The following is a 20,790-nucleotide window of genomic DNA, read 5'->3' on the forward strand; positions in this document are numbered from 1 at the left end:
TATCGGGGCTAAGGGACAGGACGGGGAGGGGCCTCTGCTGGGACTGCAGCTTCTCCTTGGGGTAGGGGTTTCACCCACTCAAAGCTAGAAGGGGCCCATGGGGGAGGGTGGGGCCTTTGAGGGGGCGGGGCCCGACGCGCCCCTCCTTTCCCTCCAGCTCCTGCTTCAATGGTGGGACCTGCGTGGATGGTGTGAACTCGTTCAGCTGCCTGTGCCGCCTGGGCTACACTGGCACACACTGCCAACACGAGGCCGACCCTTGCCTCTCGCGACCCTGCTTGCACGGGGGCGTCTGCACTGCCGCTCACCCCGGCTTCCGCTGTGCCTGCCCTGAAGGCTTCACCGGCACGCAGTGCCAGGTGGGCGGGGTCACTGGAGTCTTGGGGGAGAGTCTAGAAGGATAGTCTGAGGGAGGGGCCTGCTGGGTACTCTGATTGGGAAGCCTGCCTGGATCCTGGGGGAGGAATCTGGAGAGGTATTCTGGAGCCTGCCCAGGACTCTGGAGGAGAAGCTGGGTCCGTTTTCAAGGGTCCCCAAGAGCAGACACCGCGGCCTTCCTTTCCAGACGCTGGTAGACTGGTGCAGCCGCACACCTTGTCAGAATGGGGGCCACTGTGCCCGGACCGGGGCCTCTTTCTACTGCCTTTGCCCCTCGGGATGGAGCGGCCGCCTCTGCGACATCCAGAGTCTACCCTGCAGAGAGGCTGCAGCCCAAATCGGTGAGGGGGTGCGCGTGACTGGGTTTGGGGGGCTTGGGAGGGTGTGTATGCACATACTTCCTGCTAGTGTGAGCCGAATGAGAGTGCGACAGAGCACGTAGACATGGTGGGGATATGTGACTCTGTGACAGCTGGCCAGGACAAGGACGGTGCGTATGTGTATCACCATGAGACAACCAGGATGTCTGCAACGCTGTGTGTGACCGAGCTGGCGTGAGCTTCGAAGGTGTGTGCATGTCAGTTTCAGGGGATGTGTGACAACCTGACAGAGTGTGGGTGAGACCTTGGTGACTGAAGCTAGTTGGGGGTGTTGGGTGGTGCTGTGTGTGATGTGGGCCGGGAGGAGGGAGCCTGCCTGACGCTGCTCTCCTCTGTCCAGGGGTGCCTCTGGAGCAGCTGTGTCAGGCTGGTGGGCAGTGCGTGGACAAGGACAGCTCCCACTACTGCGTGTGCCCAGAGGGCCACACAGGCAGTCACTGTGAGCAGGAGGTGGACCCCTGCTTGGCTCAGCCCTGCCAGCATGGGGGCACCTGCCGAGGCTACATGGGAGGTTATGTGTGCGAGGTAAGGAGTACCCAGTGGAGGGGACAGGGGAGCTAGTCACTCCTGGGTGGGTCTGGCTACACATCTCTGTGTGTCTATAGCCTGGTGTGGTGTCTCTCTCTAGGCATGTCTGTGTTTTTGCTTTTGTGACTCTGGGTATATCTTTGTGGGTGTCATTCTGGGTAGATCTTAGGGTGTCTCTGTCTGGGTGTACTTCTGTCTTTGGTTGTTTCTTGGACATCTCTATGTGTGTCTCTGTGCATGGTGTCTCTTTGGGTATGAATGCATGTACCAGTGTCTGAATGTGCATCTCTGGTTGTGTGTGTCTTGTGTGTATCTGGGTATCTGGGTGTTTCTCCTGTGGGTCTGTCTTGTGCATTTGTATTGTGTGTGTCCCTTTGCACTGAGTGTATCTGTAGCCCTTGTGCCTGCGTGTCCTTCCATGTCTGGGTGTGTTTCCATGTCTGGGTGTGTTTCCATGTCTGGGTGTGTTTCCATGTACTGGGTGTGTGTGTGTTTCTGCACACTGGGCATGTCCTTTTGCACTGGGAGTCTCTGTATCTTCATGGCGAGTATCTGTGTCTTTCTGGGCTGAGTGGGTCCCTGCCTCACCCCCACCGCAGTGTCCAGCTGGCTACACTAGTGACAACTGTGAGGATGACATGGACGAGTGTGCCTCCCAGCCCTGCCAGCATGGGGGCGTCTGCATTGACCTTGTGGCCCGCTATCTCTGCTCGTGTCCTCCAGGAACGCTGGGTAGGCCAGTGTCAGGGTTGGGGGACAGGACGGGAGGCTGGGTTTCTGACCGCTCCTGACTGCTCCCCATCCCCCCTTCCCCTAGGCGTGCTCTGCGAGATTAATGAGGATGACTGTGGCCCAGGCCCACCCCTGGACCCGGGCCCCCGGTGCCTGCACAATGGTACCTGTGTGGACCTGGTGGGTGGCTTCCGCTGCACCTGCCCCCCGGGATACACCGGCCTGCGCTGTGAGGCGGACATCAATGAGTGTCGTCCAGGTGCCTGCCATGCGGCACATACCCGGGACTGCTTGCAGGACCCAGGTGGGGGCTTCCACTGCCTTTGTCATGCCGGCTTCACAGGTAAGCATGGGAGAGGGGGCTGGCCTGCGATCCTGCCTGTGTTCCGCATTGTGGCTGATGCACGTGCTTCTGCTTGCCCAGGTCCCCACTGTCAGACCGTCTTGTCTCCCTGTGAGTCGCAGCCATGCCAGCATGGAGGCCAGTGCCACCCCAACCCCGGCGCTGGGGGAGCTCTGACTTTCTCTTGCCACTGTGTCCCGGTAGGTGGGGTGGACACTCACGTCAACGTCTCTGGGAGAGGAGTGGGATCATGCCCTCATGGTAGGGTGTGGCTTTAGCAGGGAAGAGGTGTAAGATGGAAGGGGTTTCTGGGAAATGTTGAAATTACCTGGAGGTTGTGTGTTTGTGTGTGTGTGTCCCTCTGGAATTTGGAGTTGTGGCCTCTTGGGGAAGGCTGGGCTTACCTGCAAGGTGGGGCTCCAGTGCAAGAGGGAGAGGTTGAGCCAGACCTGGGGAGACTGGAGGTCCAACCTTTCCCAAGTCCTGATCCCCCATATTCCCCTCTCTCTCCCCCTTCAACCCTCAATCCTCTTCTCCACCTTTCCATTTCTCTTTCCCTCCTTCCTCCCTGTCTCCTCTCCTTCTCTCCCTCCATCCCCTGCCCCCGCACTTTTTTTTTCTCTCCTTTCCCCCCACCCAACCCACAGCCGTTCTCCGGCCCGCGCTGCGAGCGGGTGGCACGTTCCTGCTGGGAGTTGCAGTGCCCCGTGGGCGTCCCGTGCCAGCAGACGGTCCGTGGACCGCGCTGCGCCTGTCCCCCGGGGCTGTCGGGTCCCGCCTGCCGGGGTTCCCGGGGGTCGACACTGGGAGCCGCCAATGCCAGCTGCGTGACCTCCCCCTGCCTCCACGGGGGCTCCTGCCGCCCGGAGACGCTGGCGCCCTTCTTCCGCTGCGCGTGCGCGTCAGGCTGGGCTGGGCCGCGCTGTGAGATACCTGCAGCGGTGCCCGAGGCCCCCGAGGAGCCGTCTTGCCCGAGAGCCGCCTGCGAGGCCAAAAGCGGCGACAAGCGCTGTGACCGGGAGTGCAACAGCCCAGGCTGCGGCTGGGATGGCGGCGACTGCTCGCTGAGCGTGAGCGACCCCTGGCGGCAGTGTGCGGCGTTGCAGTGCTGGCTCCTCTTCAACAACAGCCGCTGCGACCCCGCCTGCAGCTCGCCCGCCTGCCTCTATGACAACTTCGACTGCCGCGCAGGCGGCCGGGAGCGCGCCTGCAAGTGAGCCGGTCCTCACTCTGTGTCTTGTCTGTCCATGTGTCACATCTGACCATCCATGGGCCCTGCCTCTCTATCGGCCCATCCGTTTGCCTCGGTCTGTCAGTCAATCCTTAATCTGTCTGTTGGGTTGTGCCTTCACTTGACCCGTCTGTTTCTTGGTGTACCGTCTGCCCATCCATGTGTCACTTGTCTGTCTGTCTTCCCATTCCTGTGCCCTGTCTGTCCATCCTTGTTCCCTGCCTGTCTGTCAGTGTGCCCACCTGTCTGTTCATCCATGTGCTCCTTTTGTCTGTTTTTCTGTCTGCTTCTGCACTCCATCTGTCCCTCCCTATGGCCTGTTTGTTTGTCTTTCTGTCCATCCATGAATTCCTTTTGTCCCTCTATACACCCAACTGTCTGTCTGCACACCTGCTTGTCCATCCTTGGACCTCATCTGTCCATCTGTCTGTCTCTATGCCAGTCTGTCCATCTGTATGCCCCATCTGTCCATCTTTGTGCACCACCTGTGCATCCATGTGCCTCTTCTCTCTGTCCTTCTGTCCCTTCACACACCCTTTTTGCCCCTCTATATGCCCATCCATCTGTCCATGCTCCTGCATGTCTATTCCTGCCCCTCTTCTGCCATTCTCTATGTCCGTTCATGAGCCCTATTTGTCCTATGCATTCCATCTGTCCATCCCTGTGCTGCGCTCTGTGTGACCCTCTGTGTGTTCCTCCGCCTGGAACCCTTTCCTTACTTTTATCTTCCTGTCCTCATTCCCACCCTCACTCTCCCCCTTGCTCATTCTGCTCCAGCCACCCTGGCCTTTCTTCCATTCTTCAGATTCCCCAGGCTTGGCCCCACCTCAGGGCCTTTGCACTGGCTGTTCCCTCTGCCTGGAATGCTTTCCTTCAGGAAGCCACATGGCTCCTTCCTCACCTCCTTCAAGTTTTTGCTCAAGCAATGACCTTCTCAGTGAGCTCCTCCCTGGCCACCCACCCCCAGCCTTATTTTTTTCCTTAGCATTTAATTCCATATAGATGTGTGTGTGTGTGTGTGTGTGTGTGTGTGTTTAAATTTAGCCTAAATTTAGCCTTTATTGGTGTGTGATCGAAATGCTGTATATTCTGCTCATTCATCTCCTTTAATATCCGTCTCCGCCCACTGTAATGCCAGCTCCACGTGGGTAGGGATTTATGTTGGGGCCATATCCTTAGAGCCTACAGTAGCGCCCAGCACCTAACAGGTGGCTCTCAGTAGTTATTGACTTATTAATAGTTACAAAGCAATGGCTGTGTTTGCAGAAAGCCTGATACATTCCACAAGCACGTGGATACATTCCAGTTCTCTGCGCTTGCGCTGTCTCCAGGGTCTGGGTGCTCTGTGGTGTTTGCGTGCCGCGGAGCTGGAGGCTCCCTTGACCCCGCCCCTCTCTGTCCCCAGCCCGGTGTATGAGAAGTACTGCGCGGACCACTTTGCCGACGGCCGCTGCGACCAGGGCTGCAACACAGAGGAGTGCGGTTGGGATGGACTGGACTGTGCGGGTGAGGTGCCAGCTCTGCTGGCCCGAGGTGTCCTGGTGCTCACTGTGCTGCTGCCGCCGGAGGAGCTGCTGCGCTCCAGTGCCGACTTCCTGCAGCGGCTCAGTGGCATCCTGCGCACCTCTCTGCGCTTCCGTCTGGATGAGAACGGCCAGGCTATGGTCTTCCCTTACCACCGGCCTGGTCCTGGCTCCGAATCCCGGAATCGGCGGGAGCTGGCCCCTGAGGTGATCGGGTGAGTGACTCCCCCCGGGGGAGCCATGGTGCCCACGCAGACGCTAGGCCGGGCGTGGGAAGGGGCACCATTCCTCAGGTCTTGTGCATTTATTTCCCTTAACATCTGGGAGAGCCTTCTTGGCAATACATACAGCATCATACAATACATGCATCTCAGTCTTGGCACCGTTGACATTTGGGGCCGGATCATGCTTTGCTGTGAGGGGCTGTCCTGTCTTGTGCGCTGTAGGATGTTTAGCAGCATCCCTGGCCTCTATCCACTAGATGCAGGCAACGCACCTGCCCTCCCTTAAGATGTGACAACCCAAAATGCCTCCAGACATGGGCAAGGGTCCTCTGGGGGAACAGAATAGCCCCTGGTCTAGCACTATTTCCTTCTGGAGAGGCAGGGGTATAGCAGAGCGTTTAAGGGCATGTGTCGTTTTTTGTTTGTTTTAGAAATGGAAAATATAGAACTCTCCTGCTGGGGGCCTGGCAGAGGGGCCAGAAGGGCGATGTGGCTTCTGAGCAGAGTGAGATGTGCCACAGGGAGGAGGGCTGGAGGCTAGAGATGAGGGGCAGGGCCTCTGCCTGGGTATGGCTGGGATGGGGGAGACGGAGAGGATAGTTGATGGGTGCGCCAGTCCCTGGCTGGGGTGACCGAGTTGCTGGAAGTGGTGTCATCAAGATGAAGACACAGGGTGAAAACCAGGGGTTACTTTGGGGCTTCCAGAGGGATCTGGGGGTCTCGGAGAGACGCTCAGGAGGCAGTTGGGGTCAGAAGATTGAGAGAAGAAAGAAAAAAGGGTTTGGCAATCATTGCATCCATGGGAGGGACACAAAGAAGTGGGGAGAGATGTGGGGACAGAAGGATCATCTGGGGACACTGAGTCCTGAGGATTGGTTGAAGGAAATTAGCTCAGAAAAGAGAAGGAGGAGAGCCAGGGCCCAGGGCACTGGGTATCCCAAAGAATGAAAATGTTTGGAGGGTTGGGTTCCTGGAAGCAGAGCCTGAGATGGAGATTCAGATACATGTGACGTATTGGAAGCGTGCTCTCAGTAGACAGGGAATGAGGGAAGTAGGATGGGGCAGGGGAGGAACTGAGGCAGGAGGTAGCCTCAGCCAGGGTCCGGCCTCAGCCTGATCCCTTGGAGGGCTCTGGAGGGTGAATAGCACCTCAAAGTTGGTCCCACCTTGAGACAGGAGGGCCAGCTTTTGTACACCCCACATGAGCCAATCCCTGGCTGAAGGCTTCCCTAAGGGGTGTCACCTCCCAGGTGAAGGGATCCCCACTTCTCTGAGGCCAGAGAGGCAGCTGTCAACTGTTAGAAGCCAATGCTCATAGCAGGCAGGAGATGGACACACCAACCTGATAAAGGAGAAGTCGACATGAAAACAATGACCATTGGATTCATGGCTCAGAGGACACTGGTGGCCACAGCAAGACTCGTTTGGGGAATTGATAAAGAATTTTAAACATATACAAAAACAGAGCAGGGTAATGAACGTCGAGATACCTAGGACCTAGCATTGACAATGAACACATATGGCCGTTATTATTTCATGCATAGTCCCTTCAGTTTGTTCTAGTTCCCATGTTATGTTGAAATAATTTCTAGATAGCATGTCATTTCGTACGTAGACATGTCAGTATGTTTCTGTAAAACATAAGCTCTTTCTTTAAAACACGATAATACCATGATCACAGTTAAAAAAATAAATATCCTTAATATCACCGAATATATAGTAAGTGTATTTAAAAAAAGACTGGTTTTGGGGTTGTGGTGGAGTTGGATGCTAGATAGGGGGCAGTGGTGACATGGTGAGTAGAGAGGCTGGAGCCTGGTGCAGGGGAGTGGGGCCTGGTGCAGGGGAGTGGGGCAGGGTGCAGGGCTTGTAGGAGTGCCTGCTGAATCTCCCTGTCCCTCTGTTGTGTCCCCGCAGCTCTGTGGTGATGCTGGAGATTGACAACCGTCTGTGCCTGCAGTCGCCTGAGAATGACCACTGTTTTCCCGACGCCCAGAGTGCGGCAGACTATCTGGGAGCGCTGTCAGCGGTGGAGCGCCTTGACTTCCCGTACCCACTGCGGGCGGCACGGGGTGAGGGCCAGCCTGGTGGGTGATGAGGGTGGAACCGGGGCTCCCATGGCGGGGTGGGCCTCGGCCCCTGGTTGAGACCCCTGCTTCCTGCCCGCAGGGGAACCGCTGGAGCTGCCAGAGCCGAGCGTGCCGCTACTGCCCCTGCTGGCTGCGAGCGCCGTCTTCCTGCTGGTCATTCTCGTCCTGGGCGTCATGGTGGCCCGCCGCAAGCGTGAGCACAGCACCCTCTGGTTCCCCGAGGGCTTCGCGCTGCACAAGGATGCTGCAGCTGGCCACAAGGGCCGGCGGGAACCCGTGGGCCAAGACGCTCTGGGCATGAAGTGAGGACCCTGACTCAGCCCATTCCCTGTCCCTGACTGTGGGGCTTTGTGAGCCCTTGAGCCCACCTTGACCTGACTTTGACCTCTGACCCCTACCTGACCCTAACTTCAGACTCCAGCCTGGAAACCCAGTGTTCATCCCCTTGACCACTGACTCGATGATCCCTGGGAATCACCCCTGATGCGTGACCCTTGGCCCCATTTCCCATGATCCAGTTCCCTCACTCAGATCCTACTCTGACTCTACCCTGAACCCTCCCTGACCACAGCTTCTCAGATTTCACCCTGATAGTCAAAATTTGTTCCCACATGACTACTGATCTCGTGATCCCTGTCTGCATCCCAATCCCTTGCTGGCTCCGTGACCTATCCTCTATGACCCCCAATATCACCTCTGACTCTAACACACCCTGACTTTTGACCTCACCTCTGACCCCCTTTCCACCCCAACTCAGTGCTCATTCCCCATGATCCTCAATCTTGGCCTTGGCCGTGGGCTTCACCTCCAACTCCCTGGCCTGTCCCTCAAGACTCCAACCCCACCCTGACCTAATCCCTGAATTTACCCCTCTCCTGTCACCCCGTGACCCCCGGCCTCTCTCCACAACCTCCTCGATTCTGGCTACATCTCTCGCCTGTTATGAGGATAACTCTATCCTCCATGACCCCTGATGTCATCTTCTATAACCCCTGCTATGTGCCTGGGACCCTCACCTGTCCCACGGCTGACTGCTCTGACCTCTGACCCCACTCCTGTGCTTCCCCAGTTCCACCTTAAGACCCTGGCCGTCACCCATCACAACCCCTGATGGTACCCCCTGCAACCTTGACCACATCCTGCATCCCCTCAGTGGACCATGTCTCTTGACCCTGCACCCTGCCCCTACTGACCCATTGTCCCCTCCTTCCTGCCCCCCACAGGAACATGGCCAAGGGTGAGAGTCTGATGGGGGAGGTGGCCACAGACTGGATGGACACAGAGTGCCCGGAGGCCAAGCGACTGAAGGTTGTGTCCCCTCCTCTGACCCCTGCCCTCAGGATCCTGGGTTGGGGCTTGATGGCCAGTGGGAGAGCCGGGAAAATCTCTGCTGTCCCTGGCGCTGGAGAAGAGTCACAGCACTCACCCCATCCTGGTCCTGGCATCTTTCCAGAGGGCATCCCCTGGCCCAGACAGTGACTCTGCTTTCTCTCTGCGGCATCCAACTTAGTCCAGCGTGCCCAGCCTGAGAGCACTCCCAGCTGGGCTTTTCCTGTCCTGGGGCCACAGCTACGGGCCCTGTCTTAGTCAGCTAGGGCTGCCATAATGAAATACCACAGCCTGGTGGCTCAAACAGCAGACGCTTATCTCCTCACAGCTCTGGAGGGTGGAAGTCTACGATCAAGGTGCTGGCAGGGTTGGTTCTTGGTGAGGGCTCTCTTCCTGGCAGGTAGAATGTGCTTTCTCACTGTGTCCTCATGTGACCTTTCCTCTGTGTGTGCATAGAGAGAGAACTCTGGCGGCTCTTCCTCTTCTTATTAGGACATTGGTCCTATTGAATTAGGGCTCCACACTCATGATCTTATTTAACCCTAATTACTTCCTTAAAGGCCCTGTCTCCAAATATAGTCATGTTGGGGGATTAGGCCTTCAGCATATGATTTTTGGGGAGCACAGTTCATAACAGCCTCCTGCTAGCATTACTTTGACCCTTGGTGAATGCCTTGAATGTACATAGAGCATCTTATTTCATCTTTATGAGGATGCTATAAAGTAGCTACTGATACACACCTCCATTCTTAGCTGCCTCTCCCCTGCCTATGTTTTCTTTTTCTTTTTTTTTGGCCGCACTGTGCGGCTTACAGGATCTTAGTTCCCCAACCAGGGATTGAACCCCAGCCCTCGGCAGTAAAAGCGTGGAGTCCCAACCACTGGACCACCAGGGAATTCCCTCCCCTGCCTATGTTTTAATATTTGTTGAAATGAAGACACCTATTACAATTGACAGCTAAAGAAATCTGCTTGCCCCAGGCTTTTTTTTTCTTTCTCATCCAAAAGTGGGTGTTAAGTATATGGTACAGAATGTTTATGATGGCATTTTAGCATTGCGGAATGATTACATCATCCTTATTTTACCAATGAGAAGCTCAGAGCTCTCATGTGATTTGCCTAGGGTCACGAGCCTACTAAGTGACAGTGTCAGACATTGAATCCACATTGAAGGCTGTCCCATCCTCCTTGGCCCTTTCTGGTTAGCTGTCCATCACCTGGCTCTCCCCTTTCATGAAATTCAACTCCCCACCTGGGTCCTTAAGCTCAGGTCTGGCTTGATCAGGCTCTGTGTTTGGTGCAGGCTGTTAAATGCCCAGGCAGGCTAGTTAGGGGTATTCTGTCCTGTTTTCATAACTTCATTCTTCCCGTCTGGACCATGAGTCTGAAACGTATTGAGCTCCTCTGAGGGGCCCAGGTGCTAGACTCCTGAGGGTAAATCAATACATTTGTGTGTGATTATTGGGTCCTGATACCTCACGTTCATATCTGTGGTACCACGTGGGAGCCTACGTGGTATCCAGGGCAACTCCCTGCTTCTCACCTTTCACTCCTTTCCCAGATTAATACTGGGAATTATTATTTTGCTTAAAGATTTCTTTATTATTTATTTATTTATATATTGTTTTGGCTGCGTCAGGTCTTAGTTGTGGTGCTCGGGATCTTCGTTGAGGCACGCGGGATTTTTCACTGCGGTGCGCAGGCTGTTTTGTTTTGGTGCGTGGACTTCTCTCTAGTTGTGGCATGTGGATTTTTCCCTTCTCTAGTTGTAGTGCTCAGGCTCCAGGGCACGTGGGCTGTGTAGTTGCGGCGTGTGGGCTCTGTAGTTTGTGGCAGGTGGGCTCTAGTTGAGGCGTGAGAGCTCAGTAGTTGTGGCGTGCGGGCTTAGTTTCTCCAAGACGTGTGGGATCTTAGTTCCCCAGCCAGGGATCGAACCCGTGTCCCCTGCATTGTAAGGCGGATTCTTCACCACTGGCTCACCAGGGAAATCCCAATACTGGGAATTATTATTATTGCAGGATCCCCCAATCCCACATTTCTTTAACCAGTGATTTGGAATTTCCAGAGTACAAGTTTTGCATTTCTTCTGTTGAATTTAATTTTAAAGTTTTTGTTCTTTTTGATACTGTTGTCAATAGAATTGTTCTCTTAATTTCATTTTTGGTGTGTTCCTATCTAGTGTATAGACAGGTGTGTGCTGACAGGTGTTATGCTCTGTGTCTCTTCCGTTTTTTAAAATTAAAAAAAATTTTTTATTTATTTTATTTTTAATTTTTTGGCCGCACTGCACGGCATGTGGGATCTTAGTACCCTGACCAGGGATCGAACCCACGTCCCCTGCATTGGAAGTGCGGAGTCTTAACCACTGGACCGCCAGGGAAGTCCCCTCTGTGTCTCTTCCTTGATCACTTCCGTGGGTTCCCAGACCCTCTACCCTTCTAACCCGGATTAAAATCCCAGTTCTTCCTCTTATGAGTTCTCTGAGCTCCAGTACATCAATTTTCCATTTCCTTATCTATAAAAGAAGCGGGATGTTAATGGTTTCTTGGGGCCATATGTGCATCTCCGTGAGAGAAGCCTGTGGGAATGCCCAGACTGTCCCTCTAACTGTGTCTCCCAACCCCTTGTGAGAACCTGGGTCCTTGTGCCTCCAGGTAGAGGAGCCTGGTGTGGGAGCTGAGGATGCCGTGGATTGCCGCCAGTGGACTCAACACCACCTGGTTGCCGCCGACATCCGCGTGGCACCAGCCATGGCATTGACGCCACCACAGGGCGATGCAGATGCTGATGGCATGGATGTCAACGTGCGTGGTCCAGGTCAGGCATCCCTCCCTCCAGGATGCCCTTTATCCATCCTACTCGTGAGAGGTTGCATCTGGGTCTGTTTCTGGGGAAAGCTGGGTGTGTCTGGGTGTCCGTCTGTGGGGGTGTGTGTTAATCAGGACTTTCGGTTGTAACTTTTAATAGCCCAACTCAAGCTAACTTAAGTAAAACAAGGGATTTACCGACTCTTGTAAATGGAAGCTTCAGGCACATTTGGATCCAGGACTCAACACCTCTTGGCTCCACAGCCCAAGTAGGCTTTTTCCTGCAGGCACTGATAGCTACAGGTGGGACAGGCCTTACAAAATCTTTTTCCCATATGTACCAGCAAAAGTCCCAGGATGAGTTCTGATTGGATGGACATACCAATTCCTGAACCAATCAGTGTGGCCTGGGGCCTGGAATATGCAGATTGACAGGCCTGAGTTCTATTCCTGTCCTTGAAGGAAGGATTTGGCTTTATCTAGGGCTTGAGGACGGAGAATGGGATGCAAGTAGCCTCCTAAGGGAAACAAGAGCAAATGCTCATGAAGCGTATAGCAGACCGTGTTATCTAGATCCTCTTGGATTTGTCTTTGCCGCATTTTGGGATATGCCTTCCCCAGCTCTGTTTTGCTTTTGCTCCCAATGACCAGGACCTATGGCTCTCTTTTGAAGCCCTTCAGGCTACCGGGGCCTGAGGTGCTTGGTATTTTATGTCCCTGGGGGCAGCTCCTGACCAGTGGTTGCAGGAGTATGAAAGGCTCAGCTCCTTTGACTCAAGCTGGATTACAACTCTGGGGTACAGCTCAGCTTCCACAGTCCCCCTTTGGGATCAGACTGAAATAACTCTCCAGGCATTTGCCCAAGGTTGCACACTTGTTTGACTGCCTCCCTCCTTCGTTCTGTGTCCCCTGCTACCTAGGAGCCCTTCTGGGACAAATCACATGCCCATGAATCCTCATCCTGGGTTGGCTTCTGGGGCACCTGACACAGGTGTGTGTGTGTGATGGGAGGATTTGCCATTCCCTCTTGTGTTTCCACATGTCCCACTTCCTCCTAATGCAGTGCCCTCAATCGTATTCCCCAGAAAGGCCCTGTGCCCACCTCCCTTGTGACACACTCCTGGTCCCTGCAGATGGCTTCACCCCACTAATGCTGGCCTCCTTCTGCGGGGGGGCCCTGGAAGCAATCCCAGCTGATGAGGACGAGGCAGAAGACACATCAGCCAGCATCATCTCAGACCTTATCTGCCAGGGGGCACAGCTTGGGGCTCGGACCGACCGCACGGGTGAGACGGCCCTGCACCTGGCTGCCCGCTATGCCCGGGCTGACGCGGCCAAGCGGCTGCTGGATGCGGGGGCAGACACCAATGCCCAGGACCACTCAGGCCGCACCCCCCTGCACACAGCCGTCACTGCTGATGCCCAGGGCGTTTTCCAGGTGAGATGGGCTCGCCTCTTTGGACTTCAGAGCTGGGACAGGCATCAGACTGACTTGGGTTCAAGCCCTGGTTCTGCCTTTCAGAGCTCATCTTTCTCATTTGTAAGATGGGGATATATGGGAGTACAGTTTCTGGCAAGAAGCTATTCCCTGCACCTCATCAGTTCCATGGGGTGTATTGGTTGGGGTCCTCAGAGGGCTTAGAGGTGCTTCTCGTCCCTTTGTTCTTGCCATGACTCCTCCTGCTGTGCCCCATCTCCCTTAGATTCTCATCCGGAACCGCTCCACAGACCTGGATGCCCGCATGGCAGATGGCTCCACAGCACTGATCCTGGCGGCCCGCCTGGCAGTGGAGGGCATGGTGGAAGAGCTCATCGCCAGCCATGCTGATGTCAATGCTGTGGATGAACTCGGTAGGCTGTGGGGGGTAGTGGTGGGTGGGGGCTGAGAGGGTGTCATCTGGGCCCTGACTGTTGGTGTGAACGCACACCCACACTGACACCCAGTCAATGAAACTCGTGTACTCATAACAGGGTTTCAACATGGACCTACACTCATGCATTAAAAAAAAAAAATGGCGCCCATTAGCCCATACTGTGTGGCAGTGGTTCAGGGAAAGGTGCCCTTCCCAAGACCCTTCCCTTCCATCTGCTTTGTTAGAAGAACTTACTCTGGTGCCATCTGCTGGACAACTGGTGTAATAAATTTGCAAATCAGCCAGATCTATAGGTGAGGGCCGCTCCGTCCCTGGAGGTGGCTTGCTTGCCCAACAGTGACCTGCCCTTGGACTCTTAGAAACATCCTTTGGAGCAGGTGTTCTCAATCTCAGCAACCTTGACATGTGGGGTTGGATCATTCTTTGTGGTGGGGGCCGTCCTGTGTAGTGAAGGATGTTTTTTTAAATTTATTTATTAAAAAATTTTTTTTTATTTTAAAATTTTTATTGGAGGATAGTCGATTTACAATGTTGTGTTAGTTTCAGGTGTACAGCAAACTGAATCAGTTATACATATATGTATATCCACTCTGTTTTAGATTCTTTCCCATCTAGGCCATTACAGAGCATTGAGTAGAGTTCCCTGTGCTCTACAGGAGGTCCTTATTAGTTATCTATTTTGTTATGATAGTATGTATGTGTCAATCCCAATCTCCTAACTTATCCCTCCCCCCTTGTCCCCCTGGTAACCATAAGTTTGTTTTCTACATCTGTGGCTCTATTCCTGTTTTGTATATAAGTTCATTTGTACCATTTTTTAAGATCCCACCTATAAGCGACATCATATGATATTTGTCTTTCTCTGCCTGACTTACTTCACTCGGTATGACAATCTCTAGGTCCATCCATGTTGCTACAGATGGCATTATTTCGTTCTTTTTTTGTGGCTGAGTAATATTCCACTGTATATATGGACCACATCTTCTTTATCCAGTGTAGGATGTTCAGTAGCATCCCTGGCTTCCACCCACTGATGCCAATAGCACCCCACCTCTCAGTTGTGACAACCAAAAATATTTCCAGACATTGCCAAATGCCCCTTAGAGGAAAATCACCCCTGGTTGGGAAATACGGCTTTAGAAGAGCACTGTCCAATAGAACTTTCTGTGATGATGGAAATATTCTTTGTCTGTTCTGTTCAATATGGTAGCCACTGGCATGTGCTGTCAAGCACTTGAAATGTGGCTGGAGTGAGCAAAGAACTAAATGTTTTATTTCATTTAATGTTTTAACCTTTGTTTTGCCTACTTAAAAAAACCCCAGCTGTACTGACATATAATTCAGATGCCATGCAATTCATCCATTTCAAGTACAAAATCCAATCATTTTTAGTATAACCACATAGTTGTACAAATATCATCATAATAAAATTTAAAACGTTTTCATCACCTGAAAAAGAAGCTCTCACCTCTTAGCCATCACCCCTTCAATCCCCCTCATCTTCCCGGCCCTTAGGCAACCGCTAATGTACTTTCTCTCTATATGGATTGGTTATTTCATATAAATGGAATCATACAATATGTGGTCTCTTTTGACTGGCTTCTTTCACTTAGCACGATGTTTTTGAGGTTTACAAATGTTGTAGCGTGTATCCGTATTATTTCTTTTTTGTTTTTTAATGAATAAATAATATTCTGTTATATGGATATACCACATTTTGTTTATCCGTTCATCCACCGATGGACATTTGGGTTGTTTCTGATTTTTGGCTGTTATGAATAATGCTGCTATGGACAGTCCTGTATCATTTTTTGTGTGGACATATGTTTTCATTTCTCTTGGGTATATCCGTAGGAGCAGAATTGCTGGGTCACATGGTAACTCTGTTTAACCTTTTAAGGAACTGCCAGACTGTTTTCCACAGTGGTTGCCCTGTTTTACATTCCTACCAACAGTGTATGAAGGTTCCAGTATTTCCACATCCTCACCAACACTTGCTATTATCTGTCTTTTTGTTCTAGTCTTCCTAGTGGATGTGATTTAGTATCTCATTGTGGTTTGATTTGCATTTCCCTGATGGCTAATGATGTTGAGCATCTCTTCACATGCTTATTGTCCATTTGTGTATCTTCTTTGGAGAAATGTCTATTCAGATTCTTTGCCCATTTTTAAACTGGGTTACTCGTCTTTTTATTATTGAGTTGTAGAAGTTCTTCATATAGTCTAGGTATGTCTCTTATCAAACATAGGGTAGGTTTAATATATTTGTAGGTTTTCTTTTTACTTTCTAGATGGTGTCCTTACAAGCACAAAAGTTTTCATCTTGATGATGTCCAATTTATCTATTTTTGTCGTTTTTGTTATTGTTGCTTGTGTTTTGGGTGTCATATCTAAGAATCTCTTACCTAATTCAAGGTCATGAAGATTTACTCCTATGTTTTTTTCTAAATGTTTTATAGTTTAAGCTTTTACATTTAAGTCTTTGACTCATTTTGAATTATTTTTTTGTATATGGTGTGCAGTAGGGGTCCAACTTTATTGTTTTGCACGTGGAGATAACAGTTGTACCAGCACCATTTGTTGAGAAAGCTATCCTTTCCCCGTTAAATGGTCTTGGTACCAATTTAATTTAACTTGTTTTACTGTTTTTTTCCTTTTGGCTGCCCTGTGCAGCATGTGGGATCTGTTTCCCGACCAGGGACTGAACCCAGGCCACAGCAGTGAAAGCCCGGAATCCTAACCACTAGACCACCAGGGAACTCCATTTTTTTTTTTTTTTTTGTAATTTTAATTTACATAAATGAAAGAACCGCATGTGACTGGTGGCTATTGCACTGGACAGCACAGCTCTAGGTACCACTGAGTGAGGTCCACGTAGTACCCCCCGTATACGGAGAGTTACATCTACAGGTGTGCACGCACATGGACCCAAACACAGTTACTCAGATACTCGTGGCAGGCCTACCCTCCCCCCATCCCAGGCCATATTCTAGACATTTTCTGTCCCCCTGCTGTTGAGGGGGCCAGCAAATGAGCCTGGTCCTGACCCTGACCTTCCCTCACTTCCCCCCGCAGGAAAATCAGCCTTACACTGGGCTGCAGCTGTCAACAACGTCGAGGCCACCTTGGCCCTGCTCAAAAATGGAGCTAACAAAGACATGCAAGATAGCAAGGTGAGCCGCAGCCCTTGGCCCACCTGGGAGTCAGCCCCGGCACAGCTTCCACAGGTGGCAGAGAGCAGGTTGGGGTAGGCTAGTGGGGGCATTCACCCTGCCTGCAGCCAGCTTTCAGGTGTGGGATTTGGGCCCAAGGGGTTTCAATAGTGGATCAGAGGAGGAAGTGTATAGCAGTTGCTGGGTGACCTTGGGCAAGTTGCTTAACTCTTTTGAACCTCTGTTCTCATCCTCGAAATGGGGAAGCAACGGTAGCCACCTCATTGCGTCTTTCGAGGATTCAGTGAGCTAAAGCTTTTAGAAAGTGCCTTAGCACATCCTCAATAAAAGGTAGATGTTATGATTGTTGTTTAAAAACCCTTGCAAGGTGGTATTAGTCTCATTTTACAGATGAAAGAGTGAGGCTCAAAGGGGTGCGGGGTTGGATTCCATCCTTATTTAAAATTTCCAAAATTATATTCATTATGGATTCTTTTTGCATTAATCTTAATTTAAAAATTTTTCATTAAAATATCATTTATTTTGATGCCCCCTTAAATTTTATGTCTAAGGCGAGTGCTTCACTCTCCTCACCCCGGTCCTGGCTTTTGCGGCCTGAAGCTTAGTGGGTGCTGGATGAATGTGGCTTAAAGGAAAGAACTTGCCCAATTTTCCCCAGCAGAGCTGAGATTCCGACCGAATCTGGCTGGAGAGTATGAACTCTTAGATCTCAGGTTCCCCCAGAGAGAGGAGGCCTCTGTGATGTTAGCCAGCAGTTAATCCTGACTCTTGTGACCCTGACATCTTGTGGGTTCTGGGCCGCCACAGGAGGAGACTCCGCTGTTCCTGGCCGCCAGGGAGGGCAGCTTTGAGGCTGCCAAGCTGCTGCTGGACCACTTTGCCAACCGTGAGATCACAGACCACCTGGACAGGCTGCCCCGGGATGTGGCCCAGGAGCGGCTGCACCAGGACATCGTGCGCTTGCTAGACCAGCCCAGTGGGCCCCGTAGCCCCCCTGGCCCCCACGGCCTGGGGCCCTTGCTCTGTCCGCCCGGGGCCTTCCTCCCAGGCCTCAAGGTGGCACAGTCCGGGGGCAAGAAGAGCCGGAGGCCTCCTGGGAAGGCGGGGCTGGGGCCTCAGGGCACCCGGGGGCGGGGCAAGAAGCTGACCCTGGCCTGCCCGGGGCCCTTGGCCGAGAGCTCGGTCACGCTCTCGCCGGTGGACTCGCTGGACTCCCCACGGCCCTTTGGTGGCCCCCCCGCGTCCCCTGGCGGCTTCCCCCTCGAGGGGCCCTACGCGGGTGCCGCGGCCACAGCCGTGTCTCTGGCACAGCTCGGTGGCGCAGGCCGGGCAGGTCTCGGGCGCCAGCCCCCCGGGGGCTGTGTGCTCAGCCTGGGCCTGCTGAACCCCGTGGCCGTCCCCCTCGACTGGGCCCGGCTGCCCCCACCTGCCCCCCCAGGTCCCTCTTTCCTGCTGCCGCTGGCCCCGGGACCCCAGCTGCTGAACCCCGGGAACCCCGTGTCCCCCCAGGAGCGGCCCCCACCGTACCTGGCAGCCCCAGGACATGGCGATGAGTTCCCCGCGGCCGGGGCCCACAGCAGCCCCCCAAAGGCCCGCTTCCTGCGGGTCCCCAGCGAGCACCCTTACCTGACCCCATCCCCAGAGTCCCCCGAGCACTGGGCCAGCCCCTCACCTCCCTCACTCTCGGACTGGTCCGACTCCACGCCCAGCCCGGCCACTGCCACCGGGGCCACGGCCGCTGGGACACTGTCTGCCCAGCCGCTCCCCCTGTCGGTCCCTGGCCCTCTTGCTCAGTCCCAGACCCAGCTAGGGTCCCAGCCTGAAGTCACCCCCAAGAGGCAAGTGTTGGCCTGAGGGCTGCACAGTTCCTAGATTTGGGGAGGCTGTAGAGACACCCCATCCTGCTTCCTCTCTGTCTCCCCTTTTAGTCATTTCATTCTCTCTAATCTCTTCTCCTGCACCCCACCCTCCTTGCAGCGTGACCAAGACAGGTCACAAGCCTAGGGCTTCAGTCTTCCTTTATTTATAAGGGGTGCAGGCTGACCCCCACCCTTTGGGTCTTGTGGTGAGTCTGGGACATGCTCCTGCCTCTCCCCTCTTCCTGGGGCCACCGCCCCTCCAATTCTCTCCTGCTTTCTTGCCTCCTCTGGCCTCTCTCACTCATGTTCTGACACAGGTGGATTATTATTATTATTTTTTTTTACATTTTGTATAGAAACAAATTCATTTAAACAAACATTATTATTATTATTTTTTACAAAATATATATATGGAGACGCTCCCTGCCCCCTGCAAACCCCCCAGTGCCCCCGTGGGGCTGAGTCTGTGGGCCCATTCGGCCAAGCTGGATTCTGTGTACCAAGTACACAGGCATGACCGGGATCCTGTGTACCAAGTACACGACCCTGGTGTGTACCAAGTAGGCACCCTTGGGCGAACCCTCTGGGGCTAGGGGTCGGGTGAGACTTGGGAGCCTTCTCCCCACCCCACCTCCCTCACTTCACTGCATTCCAGATGCAACTTATTCTATAGCTTTGCTGGGGGAAGTGCCCTTCTGGCCTGGAGAGCCTGTCCCCAAGCCCCCCCTCACAGAGTGTGGGCCGCCTCCCTTTGGGAACTGGGGGGTGGGGTGGCCGGTGGGAATATGAGGACCAGGGGAGACATGTGCGTTTTACTTTGTCTCCCTGTAAATATGGGCCTGCAGGGAGGAAAGGAGCTGCCTGCGTGGTACCTCCTCCTGGTACTCCCCTGGCCCAGCCCCAGGGCAGAATAGAAGTATTTGTAGGCTATTTTTGTAATATAGCTTCTGGTCACAGTCCTTGTGTAGCTAAATTCCCAGGCCTTGCATTGTACAGCCCCCTTTCCCCTCACCACCTAATAAAGGAATAGTTAGCACTCAATGTCATTGTCTGTGTCTAGGTAAGTTTCGGGGGCGGGGGGTGGTAGTGTGGGGTTTCTGTCTCTTCAGCGCTAACTTTTGAGACAGGCTGGGACCTGGGACCCTTTGCTGCAGTGCTTGCACCTGGACGAACATCTACTGGAGCAACAAAAGACAAAGGAACTCTAAGGGACTAAAAATAACTATGGGCATGTGCAGTTGGGGCAAATTATGGCCAACAAGATACCAAAAGACCAAAAAAAAAACACCCAACTGCCACTTCTGAAGAGCTGGGAGCAAAAGCAGGGTGTCGGGAGCAAAAGCAGGGTCCTGCGCATGCCCCCTGCACACACCACCACCAAAGGGGTGGGCAGACCACCAAAGCCACCCTTCTGGCTCCACCCTTGGACCCGCCCTCACCCCATACCTCCACCCTTGGGGAGCAAGCAAGCACTGGAGGAATCTGTTCGTTCTCGCTCCCGGCTGCTGCAGCAGGGGTCCCAATAAAGCCTTGCCTGAATTTCTTGTCTGGCCTCTGATCAATTTCTATTGACTAAGGAGGCCAAGAGCCGTGGTTGGTAAAAAGCTGGGCTCTCATCTTGGGGTCAAGCCCTTTGGCTTGCTTGCCAGCCACTTTTGCTTCCTCTTTTGTTGGATGATTCCACTGATTGGACTAGGGGTGGCCACCTGTCTTAATTTGAACCGGATTCCCTTGCTTGAGACTGTTTTTAAAATGCGGATGCTAAGAAAGCTATCAGTTGGTGGAGCTTCTGCGGCCAAGGCAGATGGAGAAATATCGATGGCCAGTTTGGGGTGGTGGGTACTGATGATAAAACAGCAGAAGACGGGAGCTATGCAGGGAGAATCAGAGATGAGCGTTCAAATGGCTCCAGAGGGTTGGAGGGAGTACCTCATTTCCAAATGGAGTATCAATTCCAGTTAATTGAGCCTTTATTCCACTGACATCGATAGGTATTTATTAACTGCTTTCTAAGTGCCTAATGCTGGTTCTGCATGGATCTCACCTCTACTTCATGCTCCCTTGGGGTTTGGAGACAATGCTGCACTGTATAATAAATACTCCTTTCTGTATACCAGCTTGAATGAGTTTCTATGTCTTGCAAATAATTGTGCCCCAAGACAAGGTTGTGTTTACACTGAGGTCCTCCAGGAAAGGAGGAATTTAATGTTCACTGGTTCACCCCATCAGTTGGACTGCTCTTGGTTGCAAGCGACACAAAAAAATCTACCCAGCTGGCTTAAACAAACAAAAACCAATTTATAAATTCATATAACTAAA

General features: G+C 53.0%; 1 protein-coding gene across 3 annotated transcripts in view; it reads left to right on the forward strand.

Moving 5' to 3' along the window:
* The window catches only part of NOTCH3 (notch receptor 3), a 34,440-nt gene extending 13,866 nt beyond the window's left edge, over window positions 1–20,574 (forward strand). For 2 of the 3 annotated variants that reach the window (XM_060008149.1, XM_060008152.1), the window contains 16 exons: window positions 158–359; window positions 566–719; window positions 1,099–1,283; window positions 1,886–2,018; window positions 2,104–2,361; window positions 2,443–2,561; window positions 3,009–3,574; window positions 4,998–5,330; window positions 7,257–7,411; window positions 7,509–7,731; window positions 8,653–8,737; window positions 11,413–11,575; window positions 12,651–13,003; window positions 13,269–13,416; window positions 16,515–16,612; window positions 17,420–20,574. In XM_060008149.1, the coding sequence (XP_059864132.1) occupies window positions 158–359; window positions 566–719; window positions 1,099–1,283; window positions 1,886–2,018; window positions 2,104–2,361; window positions 2,443–2,561; window positions 3,009–3,574; window positions 4,998–5,330; window positions 7,257–7,411; window positions 7,509–7,731; window positions 8,653–8,737; window positions 11,413–11,575; window positions 12,651–13,003; window positions 13,269–13,416; window positions 16,515–16,612; window positions 17,420–18,466 (4,222 nt within the window). In that variant the 3' untranslated portion in view covers window positions 18,467–20,574. The remainder of the gene's footprint in view (window positions 1–157; window positions 360–565; window positions 720–1,098; window positions 1,284–1,885; window positions 2,019–2,103; window positions 2,362–2,442; window positions 2,562–3,008; window positions 3,575–4,997; window positions 5,331–7,256; window positions 7,412–7,508; window positions 7,732–8,652; window positions 8,738–11,412; window positions 11,576–12,650; window positions 13,004–13,268; window positions 13,417–16,514; window positions 16,613–17,419) is intronic. The other variant, XM_060008150.1, reaches the window with a different exon arrangement.
* Window positions 20,575–20,790: the final 216 nt, after the last annotated feature.

This window comes from Delphinus delphis, chromosome 3, assembly GCF_949987515.2.
Source record: "Delphinus delphis chromosome 3, mDelDel1.2, whole genome shotgun sequence".
NCBI lineage: Eukaryota > Metazoa > Chordata > Mammalia > Artiodactyla > Delphinidae > Delphinus > Delphinus delphis.